Genomic DNA, 15300 nt, shown 5'->3' with positions numbered 1-15300 from the left:
CTTCCCTCCTCCTTTCCTTTCTTTTTCTTTTGGTATACAGAATAAGATTGCTATATTAGAAGACAGATAAGAAGTGTTGAAGAAAAAGAAAGCAGGAAATCTTACACAAAATGCACAGTGGAGGAATTGCTTTGGAAAATGGTCTGAAAGATTCTCAAAAGGTAACAGGTACATTCTCCTCAGCCCCCAGCATGGGAAGCTCTGAGGCGGGCTTGGCCTGGGCTGGCCTGTTTCCTCACCCGTGGTATCTCTTATCTCTGGTCTTCCTCTTTTGTTTTTCTTGGTTTAGTGATGTTTGTATACATTTATCTTCTCTGGTTGACAGATCATCATTGTGTACACTTATGCATTATCAAGTGATGTTTTGATATATGTACACAATGTACCGTGATTAAATCAAGCTAATTAATGTATCCATCATCTCAGAAATCCTGTCATTCAAGGCAGCGTGGGTGAATTTGGGAGACATTATGCCGTGTGAAATTTAAAAAGCCAGGCATAGAAAGGCAAACAGCGGGAGCCCAGCCTTATGTGGGATTCAGGCAAGTTGAACTTGCAGGAGTGGGGGTGGAATGGGGCTGGGTGGTGGGGAAGGAGGGGAGGAAGAGGAGGATTTGCTCACTGAAGGGTACATGGTTTTAGGGTCTGAGATTTGTTAGACAGCAGGGGGACTAGAGTCACCTTTAATGTACTCTGTCGTTTCCCCCTCTCTCCCCCCCCCCCACTGTTCTTAAAGGCTCATGTGGGTTGTTTTGGTTTCGTTGGGATAATCCCAGGCAATCCCCCAAGTTTAAGATCCTCTGGTGAAGGACCTTAATTGCACGGGCAGAGTGTCTTTCGCCCATGCGGGGTAAGCTACCACAGGAGAAACACCGTGGAAAGGGAGCACGGGCCCAAACCTCTGCCCAGGATGGTGTGATGATGAATGGTACAAGTCAACTTGACCGGGCGACAGGGGGCCTGGACGTCTACGCAGAGGGCATGCTGGGTCTGTCCCTGAGAGGGTTTCTAGATGACACGAAGCTTTGATTCTGTACACACTGCCCTCCCTGGAGCGGGTGGGCCTCCTCCAATCAGGTGAAGCCTTGAGCAGAAGGCTGAGCCGGAGTGACCGTGTACCACTTCCCCGCCTGGCCTAGTCTTTTTCCAGTCTTTGGACCTGAACCAAAACATCCTTTTGGCCATGAGACAAAAAAAAAACCAATGACCGCATCAGCTCTGGTTCTCGGGCCTCCAGTCTCAGCCTAGAGCTACAGGTCAGCTTTCCTGGATTTCCAGCTTGCTGGAGGGTCCATTCCTGATAGCGAGAGTGGGGGAGCGGGTGTGGAGGGAGTGGGGTGAAGTCGGTTTCTCCCAGCCTCTGTCCGCAAGCTGTTGGAAGAGTCTCTGCTTTGGTGCAGACGCTCAGACCCCGAAGGTGCAAGGTCAGCCTCGAGCCCTCTCTGGCGCCCACTGTCGGGCTCTGAGGTTCCTCCCCCCCCCCCCCCGCACTTCAGGCACAGCTCTCCGTTCCTGGGTGGGGAACAGCAGCACCCCTGTCCGGGTGTCCGCTGAGGATCCACTCTCAAGGCCCAGGGGAAGTAGCGGCATCCAGCCTCCTGCACACGCAACCCCCGGACCGCGCTGACCGCGCTGACCGCCCAGCCTCTGCTGTGGTGTCTTCTGAGGGCCAAACAGGCCCACTCCATCATGAGCCTCACAGCTGAGCAGGGAAGAGACCGCCTCATTCTGTTCCCTGCAGGCGGCCACTTCAAGGACACGCTTCCTCCCAAGGGGTTCTCCAGCTCATAATAAACCTTTGGAGAGTGCTGGGTTTGCCTTCATTAACAGCCCTGAACCTTTGGGTATGTGGTGAGGTCCAGTCACTGGCTAATCCCAGACTGGCCCCCTGACCCTTCCCTCCACACACACACACACACACACACATACGCACACGCACGCACACACACACACATGTATGCATGCATGCATGCGCATGTACAGTGCTGTGCACACTTGCAGCAATGCTTCCTATGGGACTGGCGTGCAGCTGTGAGTGCCCGCACCAGATCTTGTTGGTGGGAGAGCTGCTAAGGACGTGTTCCTCCCGAGAGGTGCTCACATGATCCTTTCCCAAGTTCCCCTTCCTTGGGCACAGACAGATTTGATGCCCAGGGCGGTGGCAATGTCTTGTAGCAACGTGGAGAAGTCCAAAGATTTGCAGAAATGCCAAGCGGCAAGTTATCCTAGCCCACGCAGGAGGCAATCCGAGCGAAGGAGGCTCTGCCGTCCTAATTGCTGGCGAGACCCATGCTGGAGAACGCATCCTCGAGTGATATTTTAGCAGATAAATGGAATCTCTGGGCCCCTGGTTACAGCTTTTCTAATTTTAGAAATTTTTCTTGTGGTGATGTTTGCCCTTTTGAAAATGTAGTTTGACCTTACCCTTTAATTTGCAATTAAGACCCAGCATGGCTGCACTGTCTCAGGCTAAGAAGAAATCTGCCCCCCTGGTCAGGCCTGATCTTTCACACTTGGCCAGAACCATGCTGAGGTTTCTGTGGCTTTGTTTCTTGCGTCCCCCACACACAATCAAATCCACATCTCCTATTTAGATGCACAGCTTTGTCTAGGAAATCACACTGATGCTTCCATTAGAAACCAGTGAATAAGGGTAAATAAGTTTTATGGTGGCGGAGAAGCAGGCATACTAAAAAGCAATGAATCCTCACCCGGACAGGAAACCAGTGTCCTTGAAGGAAAACGAGCGGTGGGGTAGCAGAGCCAATACTTGACTCCTCTTCGGACCATGCATCTTATTCAAGGGGCCTCTGTGTCCTCGCTGGGAACATGGCGGTAACCTAGCAGCGCCGTTGGGAGGGTGAGCTGGGATAATGAGCAGAGGGCAACCACCCTGGGGTCTCCTTGGAGATAACACCGATGGCTGACTTGTGGAGACAGCAGACATGGCTAGTTTGTTGGATGTGGGCAGGAACCCACAGCAGAGAGCGTTGGAGGGTAGAGGGCGACTGAAGGTCATTCACGTACACACAGGTGTGATCACAGGATGAAACATCTTTCACGAAAGCCCACGGCTAGGTTCAACACTACTGTCAAAGACATGGACTCTGGTAGACCAAGAACAAGGACTTAGTCTGTGGCGAGTTCTTAAGAGTGTCAAGCTTGAGTCATGGACAGGCTTCCATCTAAATGAGATCTCAAAAGAAGAATAGTTCTTTGGAATCACGCAGTGAGCGGGGCCCTCCGGCAACGTGAGGGGTAATTTTTTATTTAATCAGTTGGAATTTTCATAGCTGGGAATCCTTGGTGTGAGAGACATATTAATAGCAATAAGGAACTGATCTGATAGAAAACAATTGAACAAACAGGAACAGGAGACGCTGCTGTTTGTGAGGAATCCGTGCGCCCTGAGGCTGTGTCTGTTGCCTCCTGTACTTCTCATACAAACTGCCAGGTAAGCAGAGAGCAGCTCTGTTTTATGGGGGTGTCACATTCCCACTATCTCCAATAACTCAGCATCTGCATAATTCAAGGCTAATCTTGACAAACGATGGTGTGTATCCACCAGGCAAATGCAGCATCTTCGGTGGCAAGAGCAGGTTTATTAAACTAAAAATGAACCTTATCTTTAGTGACAGAAAGGGACAAGGGTTGGATACAGGTGACACACAATGGGGGTGAGTAGAGCATGCTCCCCCCCATCAAAGGCCACACATTGTGTGAATCTTTGTATGTGAACTGTCCAGACAGACAGCAAGTAGAATTGAGGGTTTTTTTTTTTTTTTTTTTTTTTTTTAGGATGGTGAGGCTGTGGAGAATGAGAACCCACGTCTCCCGGCTGCAGAGTTTCTATCTGGGATGATGGAAATACTTTAAATCAATTGTGGTGATGATTACATAATTCCTTGAGGGTACTAAAAACCAGTGAATCATGTTCAAATGGATCAGCAGTGAAACGTGTGTGTGTGTGTGTGTGTGTGTGTGAGAGAGAGAGAGAGAGAGAGAGACAGAGACAGAGAGACAGAGACAGAGAGACAGACACAGAGACAGAGACAGACTGACAGAGTGCTCATGTGACTAGCCTTGCACTTGGAAATGCCATCTGTGACAAATGCTCAGAACTGGGAGAGCTCACTGTTCCCGCCATTGTGCACAATGCGATTTCATGAGCGTTTCTCTATTGGGTGGTTTCAGGCTGGCTCCATCGGGGCTCAGACATAACGTGTCAGTGGATCATTGGCCACTGACGAGGAGGAGATGGAGGCTCAGAGGAGCACTTCTGGGAAGAGGTGGAACCAGGACTGGAATTCAGCTCCAGAGTGCTTCAGAGCTCTTCCAAGGCCTGAGAGCTGCTGGGAACCGCCGGGAGCCTGGGACCCTTGAGGTCAGCACTCCGCCCCTGGTAGCCGCTGCCATTTATGGCACGTGTGGTTCGCGTCAGGAGGATGTGCTCACGGCCTCACAGCTGTCCGTTTGGGGCACTGTCACTGTCCTCATTTCACAGAGGAGCCATCCCAAGGCACAAACTCTCGCGTGTGGAGGTGGAGGTGTGATGGCCGCCAGGGCTCGGGAGTCCTGGGCAGCATTCTTACCAGGACCTGTCTGTCTCCCCAGGGAACTCACCGGTGCATCCTGAGGATGAATGGTCCATGGACTCTTGGCTAGAAATGACTGTTTTCTGGAGAACCTCTGGAGCCCTCCTAATGTGCCCTCCTCCTCCCTCTCCAGCTCTTGGAACGGGGACTGGGGGCTAGTGCTTGTACCCAAATGGTAGCCACACAATGACATGTGTTATTGGAGCATTTCAGGGCAGCCGTGCTGGAGGATCGTCCAAGTGTACAGGGATCGTAGACAATCAAAACAATTTCCATCAAAAGGCACTGAGTCTGTTTTAATCTAATAAAGATATCTAACGACAAAGAGACCTCAGAGCATCTTCTGGGAAGAACTCTAAGGTAATGCAGGAGACAAAGACCATTTTTATTCCATTAAAGACGCGATTTTCCAATGACCATACTAAGGCTGGTGGCACACGCAGGAGCAAGGGGGGTGGTACAGAAATGTGGTAAAGAGCAAGACTCAAAGTCAGACCGACTCTCTGGGCGTCAGTCATGCTGTGCGAGGGACGCTGGATATGTCAGTTGGTATTAGATTTGGCTACCGACACGGAGTGAGCCAGGCAAGACAGAGTTTCCGTACTACCTCATGCGAGAGAGTTGCAGAGAACAGCCATGCGGAGCTGGCTCTCATCACACAGGCGGCAGAATCCAGTCTCTAGCTCTCACCCCATGTCCCCTGAAAGTGGCTTCTCTCACAGAGCGAGGTGGCTACTTGAGTTCTAGCCTTCACACCCCTATTCTATCCAGGTAGAAAAAAGAAAAAGACATATATGGCGGCAAGATAGAACACGACTTGGATCCCTTTACAATCCAGCCCAGAAATGTAACGCACAGCCTTGTTGACAGCTCATTGGCTGGTGCTATGTCACATGATCACATCTAGCTGCAAGAGAAGCTGAACGATAGATTTTATATAGATGTGTCTTTACTATTATACTTTGGGATCTTTACTAGAAGATAGCAGAATAGATACTGGGGAACTAGTCAGTGCTGCCCTGCAGATCTTGTTTCCAACTTACTTGTCTTCCTCCCTCCCTCCCTCTTCCTTCCTTCCTTCCTTCCTTCCTTCCTTCCTTCCTTCCTTCCTTCCTTCCTCCCTCCCTCCCTCCCTCCCTTCCTTCCTGCCTTCCTTCCTTCCCAAGACTGGGACTTGAACTTGGTATCTGATGTTTTTGCTGGTGGTCTAGCACTCTACCAGGCCTCCCACCTTTCCATATTTTGAAGCCTGACTTTCCTCGTTGAAGGTTGTGTCTGCCTGGGGTGTTGGCCTCCCAGATTTACCAAGGGAGCGTCCTCCAGCTCCCCCACCCTCCCCAGGACGGAGCTCCACCGCAGGGTCCCCAAGCGGCAGCACTCCTTCCCTTTGCGGCCTTGCTCCTCCAGACTGCAGGTTTGGATTTCATCAGGGAATCTCGTGTACATGTATTGGGGTGTGTCCCATGGCCTCCCTGGCTCAGGACTTTGGTGGGAACACATCATCATGGCCCCTCCAACAGCCAGGGAGAGGATGGACTAGCGGAAGTGAGGAGGACGGGAGAGAAGGTAGTTGTGCTTGGGGCTGTCTGATATCAAGGGACCAGGCCAGCCTGGCTCTCCAATTATTCTGAAAAGAGGGCTTGTTCCTGAAGACACAAAGATACCCCGCTGTCCCCCCCCCCCCGCCCCGAAGGAGGCAGCCAGGGTAGCAGCCGGTCGCAACGGGACTTCAACCGACAAAAGATGCTAAAGAAAATGAGGATACGAGAACAAGAAGTAGAATTCCCCAAGCCTAACTTTTGAGAACTCTTTAAACAGCCTCAGTCTCCTGGATAATAAAATATTGAATTTTTTAAAAAAAGATTGCAGTTATAATTAAGCAAGAAAGCTGTGGGCCTATTAAAGTTTTTTCTTTGATACTGGAAAACTCAACGCATGGCCTATATTTTATAAAACATACACTTGAAAGGGATTTTATATGCCCTCTTCCCATGGAAGTTCACATGTCGAGTCTCCCGGTTAGTTAAGAAGAGGGTGATTCGATACGTAAATTACTCGGGGCTTTTTAAAGAAATAGGCTGCATGGGAGGGCGAAGTCACTGGGAGGCGTCTGGATCGATGGGAGCCGCCGACCTGGGCTCAGTCCTTGGATAAGGGCAGATTCTCAGCAAAGGTGCTGTGGGGAGAAGCCGCTTCTTCAACGGGCTCTCCAGGGTCCTGTCTCTTCTAACCAATGCCCCTGCTCCCTCCTGATGGATGGCCCCGCCTCCTCGTGAATCTCTGCCACACTGAGTGGCCAGGGTAACCTGGCCAGCCCTGCCATTGGGAGATGGTAGAGGGAAGGAGGTGTGTCCATTCCTCTCTTGTCTCTTCCTTCCCCACTGCCTGTCTGCCTGCCTGCCTCTTGTCTATCTGTCCATCTGCCTGCCTGTCTCACTACTGTGTAAGGAAACATCTTTTACACTCTGAGTGGCTCCCTGGTTCCACAGCGGCCAGCACCATGCTCATAGGCAGGGATGGCACACCGCTCTGGACCTGGGAGAGAACAGTGCTGACAAACAGGGATGTCCTGGAGACCCTCACTGAAGGAGGCCCTGGGAATCTCGGGAGCCAGATCTGCCCCACTCCCTACTTCCCTTTAAATAAAGTTTTATTGGCACACAGACAAGCCCATTCACTCATGCATTGACTTGACCTTCATTCCACACTGGCTGAACAAAGGGCTGTGAGATGAGACACGCTGGGCTGCCTTTCTACCAGATTAGAGGGTCCGGCCTTCCTCCGTATCTCACCAGCACCTCCAGGAACTCGAAGGCTCCAAGGAACCAGCAGCACATCTAACAGATGTGGTGCTGACCCTCAGAGGGGCGTTGGATGAAGGCGGGAAGATCTGACCAGACTGAAGGCAGCAGTGACTAGTCTGTGTGAGACCTCACCTGGAGACCTTCAGACACAGAAGCACCTTGGTAGAGATTCCGTGTCTTCTCTGATCAGATAGTGGCAAGAGCTATGAAGTTCAAAGAAGCTCACACAGCCCTGTCCACGGCATTCACAACTGCAATTTCCCCTTTGGGGAATGGTCTCTGCTCGAATTATGCAACCCTTTCATTGTACTGTTAAATGACACACCCTTCCTAATTCACACCTGATTCACACCCTTCCTAAGGCCAGGCCAACACTCTGCAGCCCGGTGATGATGCCCTTCCCCCGCTACACTGCACGGCCTCCTTTCCAGCAGCGGCTGGAGGCAGGTCAGCACAAATGACTGTGGTCCGCTTCCTTCCAAATCAAGAACTTGGTGGCAAGACAACACAAGCTATTGAGTCTAAACCAGAGAAACACACACACACCAATCTGTATGTTCATCTGTGCCAAGACGAGATATGGCAGCCCAACGCATGAGCTTAGGTGAACTATAAAACAAAATCCTCTGGATACAAGCACCACTCAAACCTGAATCCAAACATAATAAGGCATAGCTTCGGTCTGGGTAAGCCTACGGCTGTGAATTTCTCTTAAATAAATCACCATCAAGTGGGAAAGGACGAACAATACCCAGCGGAATTGATTACAAGTGCAGAGATGTGCAAACAACTTTGATCAATAGGGGACTGGTGAAATAGATGGTGGTAGACCCAGACACCAGGCATTCGCAACAGCGATGTGGTTCGATGCCTATTGATTCTGGAAAGCATTTCCAGGGCCAGTGCAGTGCAGGTTGCGATTCTCAGACAAGCAGGTGGGGTGCCACTTCTGCATGTGTGTACCTGCTTCTCTGTGAGAATCCCAAGAGAACAAGGCTCATTGACATAACAACCGTACTCATCTTTGGATGGGGAGGTTCGGCGTAACTATACTTTCTTTCACTTATAAAAAGCTTAAAAACAATGAGTTATTTTATCCATCTCTTTTTTGTTTGCTGGTGCCAGGGTGAGAAACTCTACCGCTTGGCCCACCTCTTTGTTTTTGCTTGTGGTTACTTTTCAGAGAGTGTCTCATGCTTTTGATCTGGGCTGGCCTCAGACTGGCGATCCTGCTACTCTACCTCCCAAGTAGTTGGGATTACAGGTGTGAGCTACCTTACTCAGGCCAAATTCTTTTATTTCCTAACTCATACTTAAGAAAACAACAACAAAGTGGCTACCTGCCCAATACCCTAGAAGCCACAGATCTGCTGGGTCCATTAAGGACAGAAGAGATAGATTGTAGTTTAAAAGTTTGAAAGTGCTAGTGAAGAAAACTTGAACGGTGAGTGGGGGGGGAGGTCACATCAACTAGGAGCAGACAGGGGCTTGCTGCTGGGCTGCCTCCCAGACCAAGCATGCTGCCTGAGCTCAGTGCCAGACACCAACCTTCAAACGTCACGTCTATCTTTACTCATCTCAAGACATGACGGAAAGCAGCAACTGCCAAGCCAAGCTGAGCTCTTCATAGGCCTGTTTGTCCCAAAGACCACTCAACCAATGCTTCTCCCTTCTGTCTGGCCTGGTCGTATTTGTTTAAAAATTAAAGATGTTGCGTCTGGAAGGTTAACAGGTGATCCTGTTAACATCCATATCCTGAGGGCTTCTTTTGCTGGACAGGAGATTGTACCCCTCCTGAGGTTAGTATTCCAGGTCTTCTTTATTCCTGGCCTTCTTTTTCCCTGCAGGGCTCTGAGTACCAGGAGAGAGGGAAGGAACTCTGGGCCCTGTTCACTGCAGTGCTTTGGGAGCCCAGAACAGTGCCACTTAGAGGGGACACGCGGAAAAAAATACTAGCGGGTAGAAACCCAGGGCAGAGAAGCAGAAGAGAGGGAGGGCGGGCCCTTAGACTCTTCCTGGAGAGAGGATGACAAGGAGGAGGTGACCTTGGTGGCCACAGCCTCAGTGCACAGCAGAGGTCCCTTCTTGACTCGTGTGGGCATCCGGGTCCTGCCCGTGTGAGGAGAAGCTGAAATGTCACCGACGTCTTTCTGTCTTTGCATTGCCTGTCTGCCTGTTTTTGTCTGTCACGGTGGGGGCCACTCTCCCCGCTGCCCGGCTGCCGGGCAGGGTAGGCCAGGCCGGGAGGAGGAACGGAGCCGAAGCGTCTTGTTGGAAGGCAGCCCGTGTGCACAGCTGGCTGAGCATGCACAGCCGGCTGAGTGTGCAGGAAGCCAGCTCCCCTTCATCTTCAAGTTTGGGGGACCCAGGTCTCAGCTACCTTGCCCCCAGGCTGGGGTGATTTTCGTGGTGTGTTTAATGTCCTTTGGTAGCGTTTCCCTCCAGGCTCACCCTGGTAGCTGGAGAGGGGTTCGCTGACGGCCGGTCCGGGCCCTCTCTCCCCACCCCCCTCCTCCTGGGGGTCCTCGCACTTGCCAGGTAAACCACACGACTGTCCTCATCAGAGTCCCACCCAGGGAAGCCAAGGCCTGTTCACGGCTGGCTCTTCATCAAAGTGCCCGGAGCATGGGTGGCAAAACACTTGTGAGCTGGCACCCTGGGGATACCTGGCATGTTGTGGGAACTCAGAAAACACCCAACTGGCCCATGGGGCAGCCAGAGCCCCGGCCTAGGCCCCATAAATCAATGCAGGGACTCAGCCAAAGGAGCTCATGGTCTGCAGAGTTCCAAGACCATTAATTTCTGTCGATCTGCCTTCATCCAGGAGTGATTCCTGAAAACAACACCCAGAGTGCGGCGCCAGCCGCTGGGAACGGCCCGTCTGCACGCAGACAAACACAGGTGACCTTCCTCCGTGATGAATGTGCGCTGAGGACATCCCCGTGCAGCGGGACACGACGGTGATGCTTGCCTTGTTGGGAGATGAATTCTCCTTCACACCCTGTGTGTTTCTGTGCTTTACCTTTGCTAAAGGGTAGGATGCCAGAGTAGAAAGAATAATTGCGGTATTAACGGTACGCTGGCGTCTCCTGAACATTTGTTATGCACTAGCTCTGAGTGAAGCGCAGCCTTATTTAATCCCCACACAGACGCTCAGGAGGACACACAGCTGTGACCACATCCCCCGCCCCTAACTTAGAGACAAGGCAATGGAGGCTTCTAGAAGGCCCTACAACTTGCCCAAGCTCTTACCATGTTCAGAAACTCGCCAGAGCATCAGATAGGGCCATAATTTGTGGGGGTATGGTGTAAAATGAAAATGTAGGGGTTCCTTGTGCCACAATGGGAAAGTGTTTTGAGATAGTAACGAGTTTTAAACCAAGTGGGGGTCCCTCTAAACTTGGGGTGCGGTGAGGTGCTCTGGGATGTGGGTTTGGAAAAAGGGGATGTGGGTGATGGCCGGGATCAAGATGTCCATGGTATGAGAGGTCTCAATAGATGCGCTCATCTAATAGAGCTCCACACCGCTAGATCTGCAAGGAGAAAAGACCCTGTGCCCCGAATCCAGAGACAAGGACCTCAATTGTGCTCTCTCTACCAACTGGGCAATGAGGGCAAGTCCCCACACCCTGATCAGGTGTAGTTTTACCATCCACAACATGGTGATCGTGGTGGCTACCCCTCATGGTAGGAAAGCCTGGAGGAGGAAATGGTGTGGTACAATCCAAAGCTTCAGGGGTGCACGGTGGGAGCAGGGTTAATTCTGGTGGCTGACTGCATCCCCAAGGTTTGTGCACCAGTGCAAAGTGCACCCAAGCAAAGGTCGATATCTCAGGTTACATGTCCAATCCTCTACTCCAGTTGGGAACTGGAACACACCGAATTCTTTCCCAGGTGAAGGTCTCTTCCAGTAAAACAGGCGCTGGACAATGTTGGCACCACACAGGACTCAGCCACAGACATGGTGCATGGTGGAAACAAGGTGTGTGTGTGGGGGTTAATGGTTGCAGCTGGCCAGGGTTGTTGGAATAAGGAACAGGGTTTCAGCTGGGGAGGAGGCTAGACTTAAGTATGATGCCATCAGATTCCCACTGTCCCGTTCATACCCTTGAGTCTGTCTTCCCGACAGCTCCCTTGCACAATGCTAAGTAAGCCAACTGTTTTCCTCGAAGAGTTCTTCTGCAAAATGTTCCACGTTCTTGACCCTCCTCCCCCAAATCTGACCAATTCCATTTCAGTGCTTGCTGGACAGTTACAGGGTGCCAGAAAAGCAAACAATGAGTCAGGCTGAAGTCTGTGTTGCCAGCGGCAGCCTTTATGCATTTTAAGGGATAAGACCAATCCTAAATAGAGCTCTGAGTAGATTTATGTTTTCCTGGAGCTGTGTCTACCCCTAACTGAGTAGCTTTGTGCTTTAAGAAATTCAAAGGCATGAAGGAGTCTATTTTTCTCTGGAAGTATGACGTGTGTGTGTGTGTGTGTGTGTGTAAAGCAATGAAATTGGAAACTCTTTTCTAAACTCCAAGGAGGGACCCAGTGGAAGGAAAACTGGACCTCATCTCACCGCACACACATACATAGTGTGTAAAGACTTGTGCATATGCCCGGCGCCTGGTGTGCTGTTGCTGTTTACACCGACAGTACATGCATGCTCCAGTCACTCAAGCACAGAGCCAGAGGGCCACAGCAGGAAAGCAGGAGGTGCCCGCTCTGCTCCAACTCTGGATACTTTGCTAGCCTTCGTTGTCCTTCATGACCTGTTCAACTGGCTTAAGTAGATTTCTGTAAACACCAAATCCTAGCTCCAGAGCCTCTCTCCCCAGAAGCCCTCTCTCCACCAAGAGGTACCACGTGGCTGGTCAGCTCTGATGTGTTCGACCCCATCTTTGCTGCCCCGGCTCTACTTCCCCAGGCCTGTCTTCACTACTCTCCTCCAATCACCTTCCAGCACAACCAGCAAATTCACCCTCATTTGTGCCAGGCTCATTCCAAGCTGGGCAGGGAGAGGGTCCCCCTTCCTCCTGGACCTTAGGAAGGGCACAGAAACCCAGCTCTGGGAAACTGAAAAGAAATGTTAGACAGCTTGCATAGAATTATTCACCTGGTAGCCTGGGAACGTTACCATGGCAACGCTTCCCGAGCCTCCTGTATCTACACACCATTGATGCTATCCCATCAATTCAGCAAAGAGGGAACAGCGGCAAGGTGGGCCCTGGGCTTCCGTCTCCTTTCTGGTCTGCTGAATGACTCTTTTACTCATTTCTCAGGCACAATCACACCCAGCCCTAGTGAGAAAATAATACGGCGTCTTTTCACTCAATTGTGTCTGAAAGCTTTGAATCAAAGTCTAATATGACTAGGATTTTTCTCCTTTGTTCTTCACTTTCTTAAGCATTATACTCAGGGGCAGCTTCCGCTGCTGGCCCACAGAGGCTTTAATGAGTGTGTTCTGAGCCCAAATGGGAGCTCTAAGTTTTCAAACCTTTCCTGACAAGTGAAACATGGAGGAAAGAGAGCGAAGAACTCTGTAGTATGCTGGGGTGGTCACCGTAATGGTAGCAACATGCACTTCCAGAGACGCAGAGACAATGTGTGTGTGCTGACTGAAGACCAACACTTTCTCCACAAACACCTTCTCAGGGAAGGGGAAAAGGCGCGATCTGTCTCACCAAGATTGTTCTTAGGAAAAGGCAATTATAAAAAGAAATCACTGAGGAGTTTCTAGTTCTCGTCAACTCTGGGCTCTTAGGGGGAATGTGAGAGATTTACACAGCATCTATCAAGAGAGTCTCAGAGACGAGGCTGTGGGTGCCCTGTGTGTATCAACCCCAGAGACCAGGGAAGACACTTTGGTAGACCCAGGTGTCCCCTGGCATGCAATCAGTGTCATCTTTCAGCGTTAGTGTCTACCCAGAAAAAAAGAAATCACACGTCCCCACGGAGGCAGCAAACAATTTGGAGCAACATCACACATCAAGGATGCCACAGGTCACAGGGGACCACAGGGGACCACTTGGGCCTGACACGGACGGCGAGCCAGCCGGACATACCTGTGGGCGAGCCCTCCATGACGTGACCGATGTAAGGGCCTTCTCGGAAGACTGGTCTGTTGTCATTCTGATCGATTATGATGACTTCCAGGGGCACCGGGCCTTCGAGGGATTTGCCATTGACATCGATGGTCTCCACGAACAGCTAGCCGGGCGAAGAGATGGGGGAGGGGAAGGAGAAGGAAGGCGTTAAATCACCACGCACACTGAAATCAGGATCCCCAGGGCAGTAGGTTAGGTCAGCAATTTCATAAGCCCACTTTGCTTTCATAGGTTCATTCCCGGGGAGAAGAGAAACTCTGCATTCCAGAATCAGAGGCACAGATCAGCTCATGTGAGATTTCTCCCTTAGGACCGTTACAACTAATTCATCAACCCTGCAAAGTTAAAAACAACAACAACAACAACAACACAACAACCCACAAACATCCCCCAGCCACAACTGAGAAAATGTGCTTACATTGCTTCTGTTTGTCCAACATCATGATCCTTTAAAAGGAATGCTACGCTAATAAAAATAATTGGCTACGCAGATATGAATTAAGCCCATTAACGGAGGACTGAGGGTTTAGTGTTGCTGAGAAGAAACCTGGGTCAGGAAGTATTTGTGGATGGCCTTTCCCAGGCACTTTAGGAGTCTGGATGCAGCTCCATGATTCCCGCTTACATGGCCGTTGTTAATGAGCTATTTATTCGTGGATTTCATGATCCCATGAAACACTTCCAGAGAACTCTACTTTCAGACCTCAATGGAGGAGATAGCATTTAAAAAAGCAGCAGCAGCAGCAACAACAACAACAACAAAATGAAAACCCAGGCTGGGCGAGGTGGCTGATGCCTGTAATCCCAAGCAGCAACAACAAAATAAAAACCCAGGCTGGGCAAGGTGGCTGATGCCTGTAATCCCAGCTATTTTCGAGGCAGAGATTAGGAGGACAGAGGTCAGCCCAGGTGAAAAGCTACCAAGACCCCCATCTCAACCAAAAGGTTGAGTGTCTGCATCTGTAACCCCAGAGGTGTAAGTAGGGTAAAGGTAAAAGGCCAGTCCTGGGCTCAAAGGGCCAGAGTCTACCCCAAAACCTTAGAACTGCCTTGGGAAGAGGAAGGAGGTACTGTGTTCAATCCTAAGCACCACCAAAACATCAGATCAACCAAAAGAAAGACGGTACAACTAAAACCAAACGTGGGCTGTATGGTTTGTATGAGAAACAGTGCATTCTACCATGACCCCTTTAAAAGGAAGCTCAGCCACCTCACGTCCGTGGGATAACTCAGCCTAGGCTCCTCAGAGACAGCCACGGCACCCCTGGGGGGCGAGGGCTGGGGAGGAGGGGGCAGGGTACCCCAGCCAGCCCGGGAGCGCACAGTGGAGCCCCAGGGCCAGGTCATAGCTGCGTGACCTTGAACAAGATTCCCCGTCTCCAGGTTTTCTCATTTGTGAACTGGGGTGAATAAAAACACCCACCATGAGGAAGCCAATAACCAGTTAGCCAGCCAGTGTCCACTCAGGCATCCTGGAACATCACCCTTGCCCCTGGGCCCTGATACAGGGGAGAGGGTGGAGAGCAGAGATTCACCTTTGTGAAGCGGTGGAGTCTAGCGTGGAGCTGGGGAAGGTTGTTAACTGCTGAGAACCGGAGATCAGGAGTATCAGTCCTGAGAACCGTTGTGCACACCATGGTCAGAATTAGCCTGAACTAGGAAAAGGAAGGCGCACACTCTTGAGGCAGAGAGCAATGCCTCCGGCCCTACCTGACCGATGGGACCACAGTCCTTCTGGAAATAGCATGTGGGAATTCATTGCTCGTGTGCTCCGCCCCACAGGCCAGCTCCCCGGTCCTCCTTGAGCTG

At 51.0% G+C, this 15300-nt stretch overlaps 1 protein-coding gene across 1 annotated transcript in view; it reads right to left on the bottom strand.

The window, feature by feature from the left end:
* The window catches only part of Cdh13 (cadherin 13), a 739646-nt gene that overhangs the window by 219414 nt on the left and 504932 nt on the right, over positions 1–15300 (bottom strand). The window contains exon 6 of the mRNA XM_013013008.1: positions 13450–13594. Within this exon, the coding sequence (XP_012868462.1) occupies positions 13450–13594 (145 nt within the window). The remainder of the gene's footprint in view (positions 1–13449; positions 13595–15300) is intronic.

This window comes from Dipodomys ordii, unplaced genomic scaffold, assembly GCF_000151885.1.
Source record: "Dipodomys ordii isolate 6190 unplaced genomic scaffold, Dord_2.0 Scaffold18, whole genome shotgun sequence".
NCBI classification, from domain to species: Eukaryota; Metazoa; Chordata; class Mammalia; order Rodentia; family Heteromyidae; genus Dipodomys; species Dipodomys ordii.
Note: the sequence above shows the minus strand (reverse complement) of the source record. Positions and strands in the feature narration are given on the sequence as shown.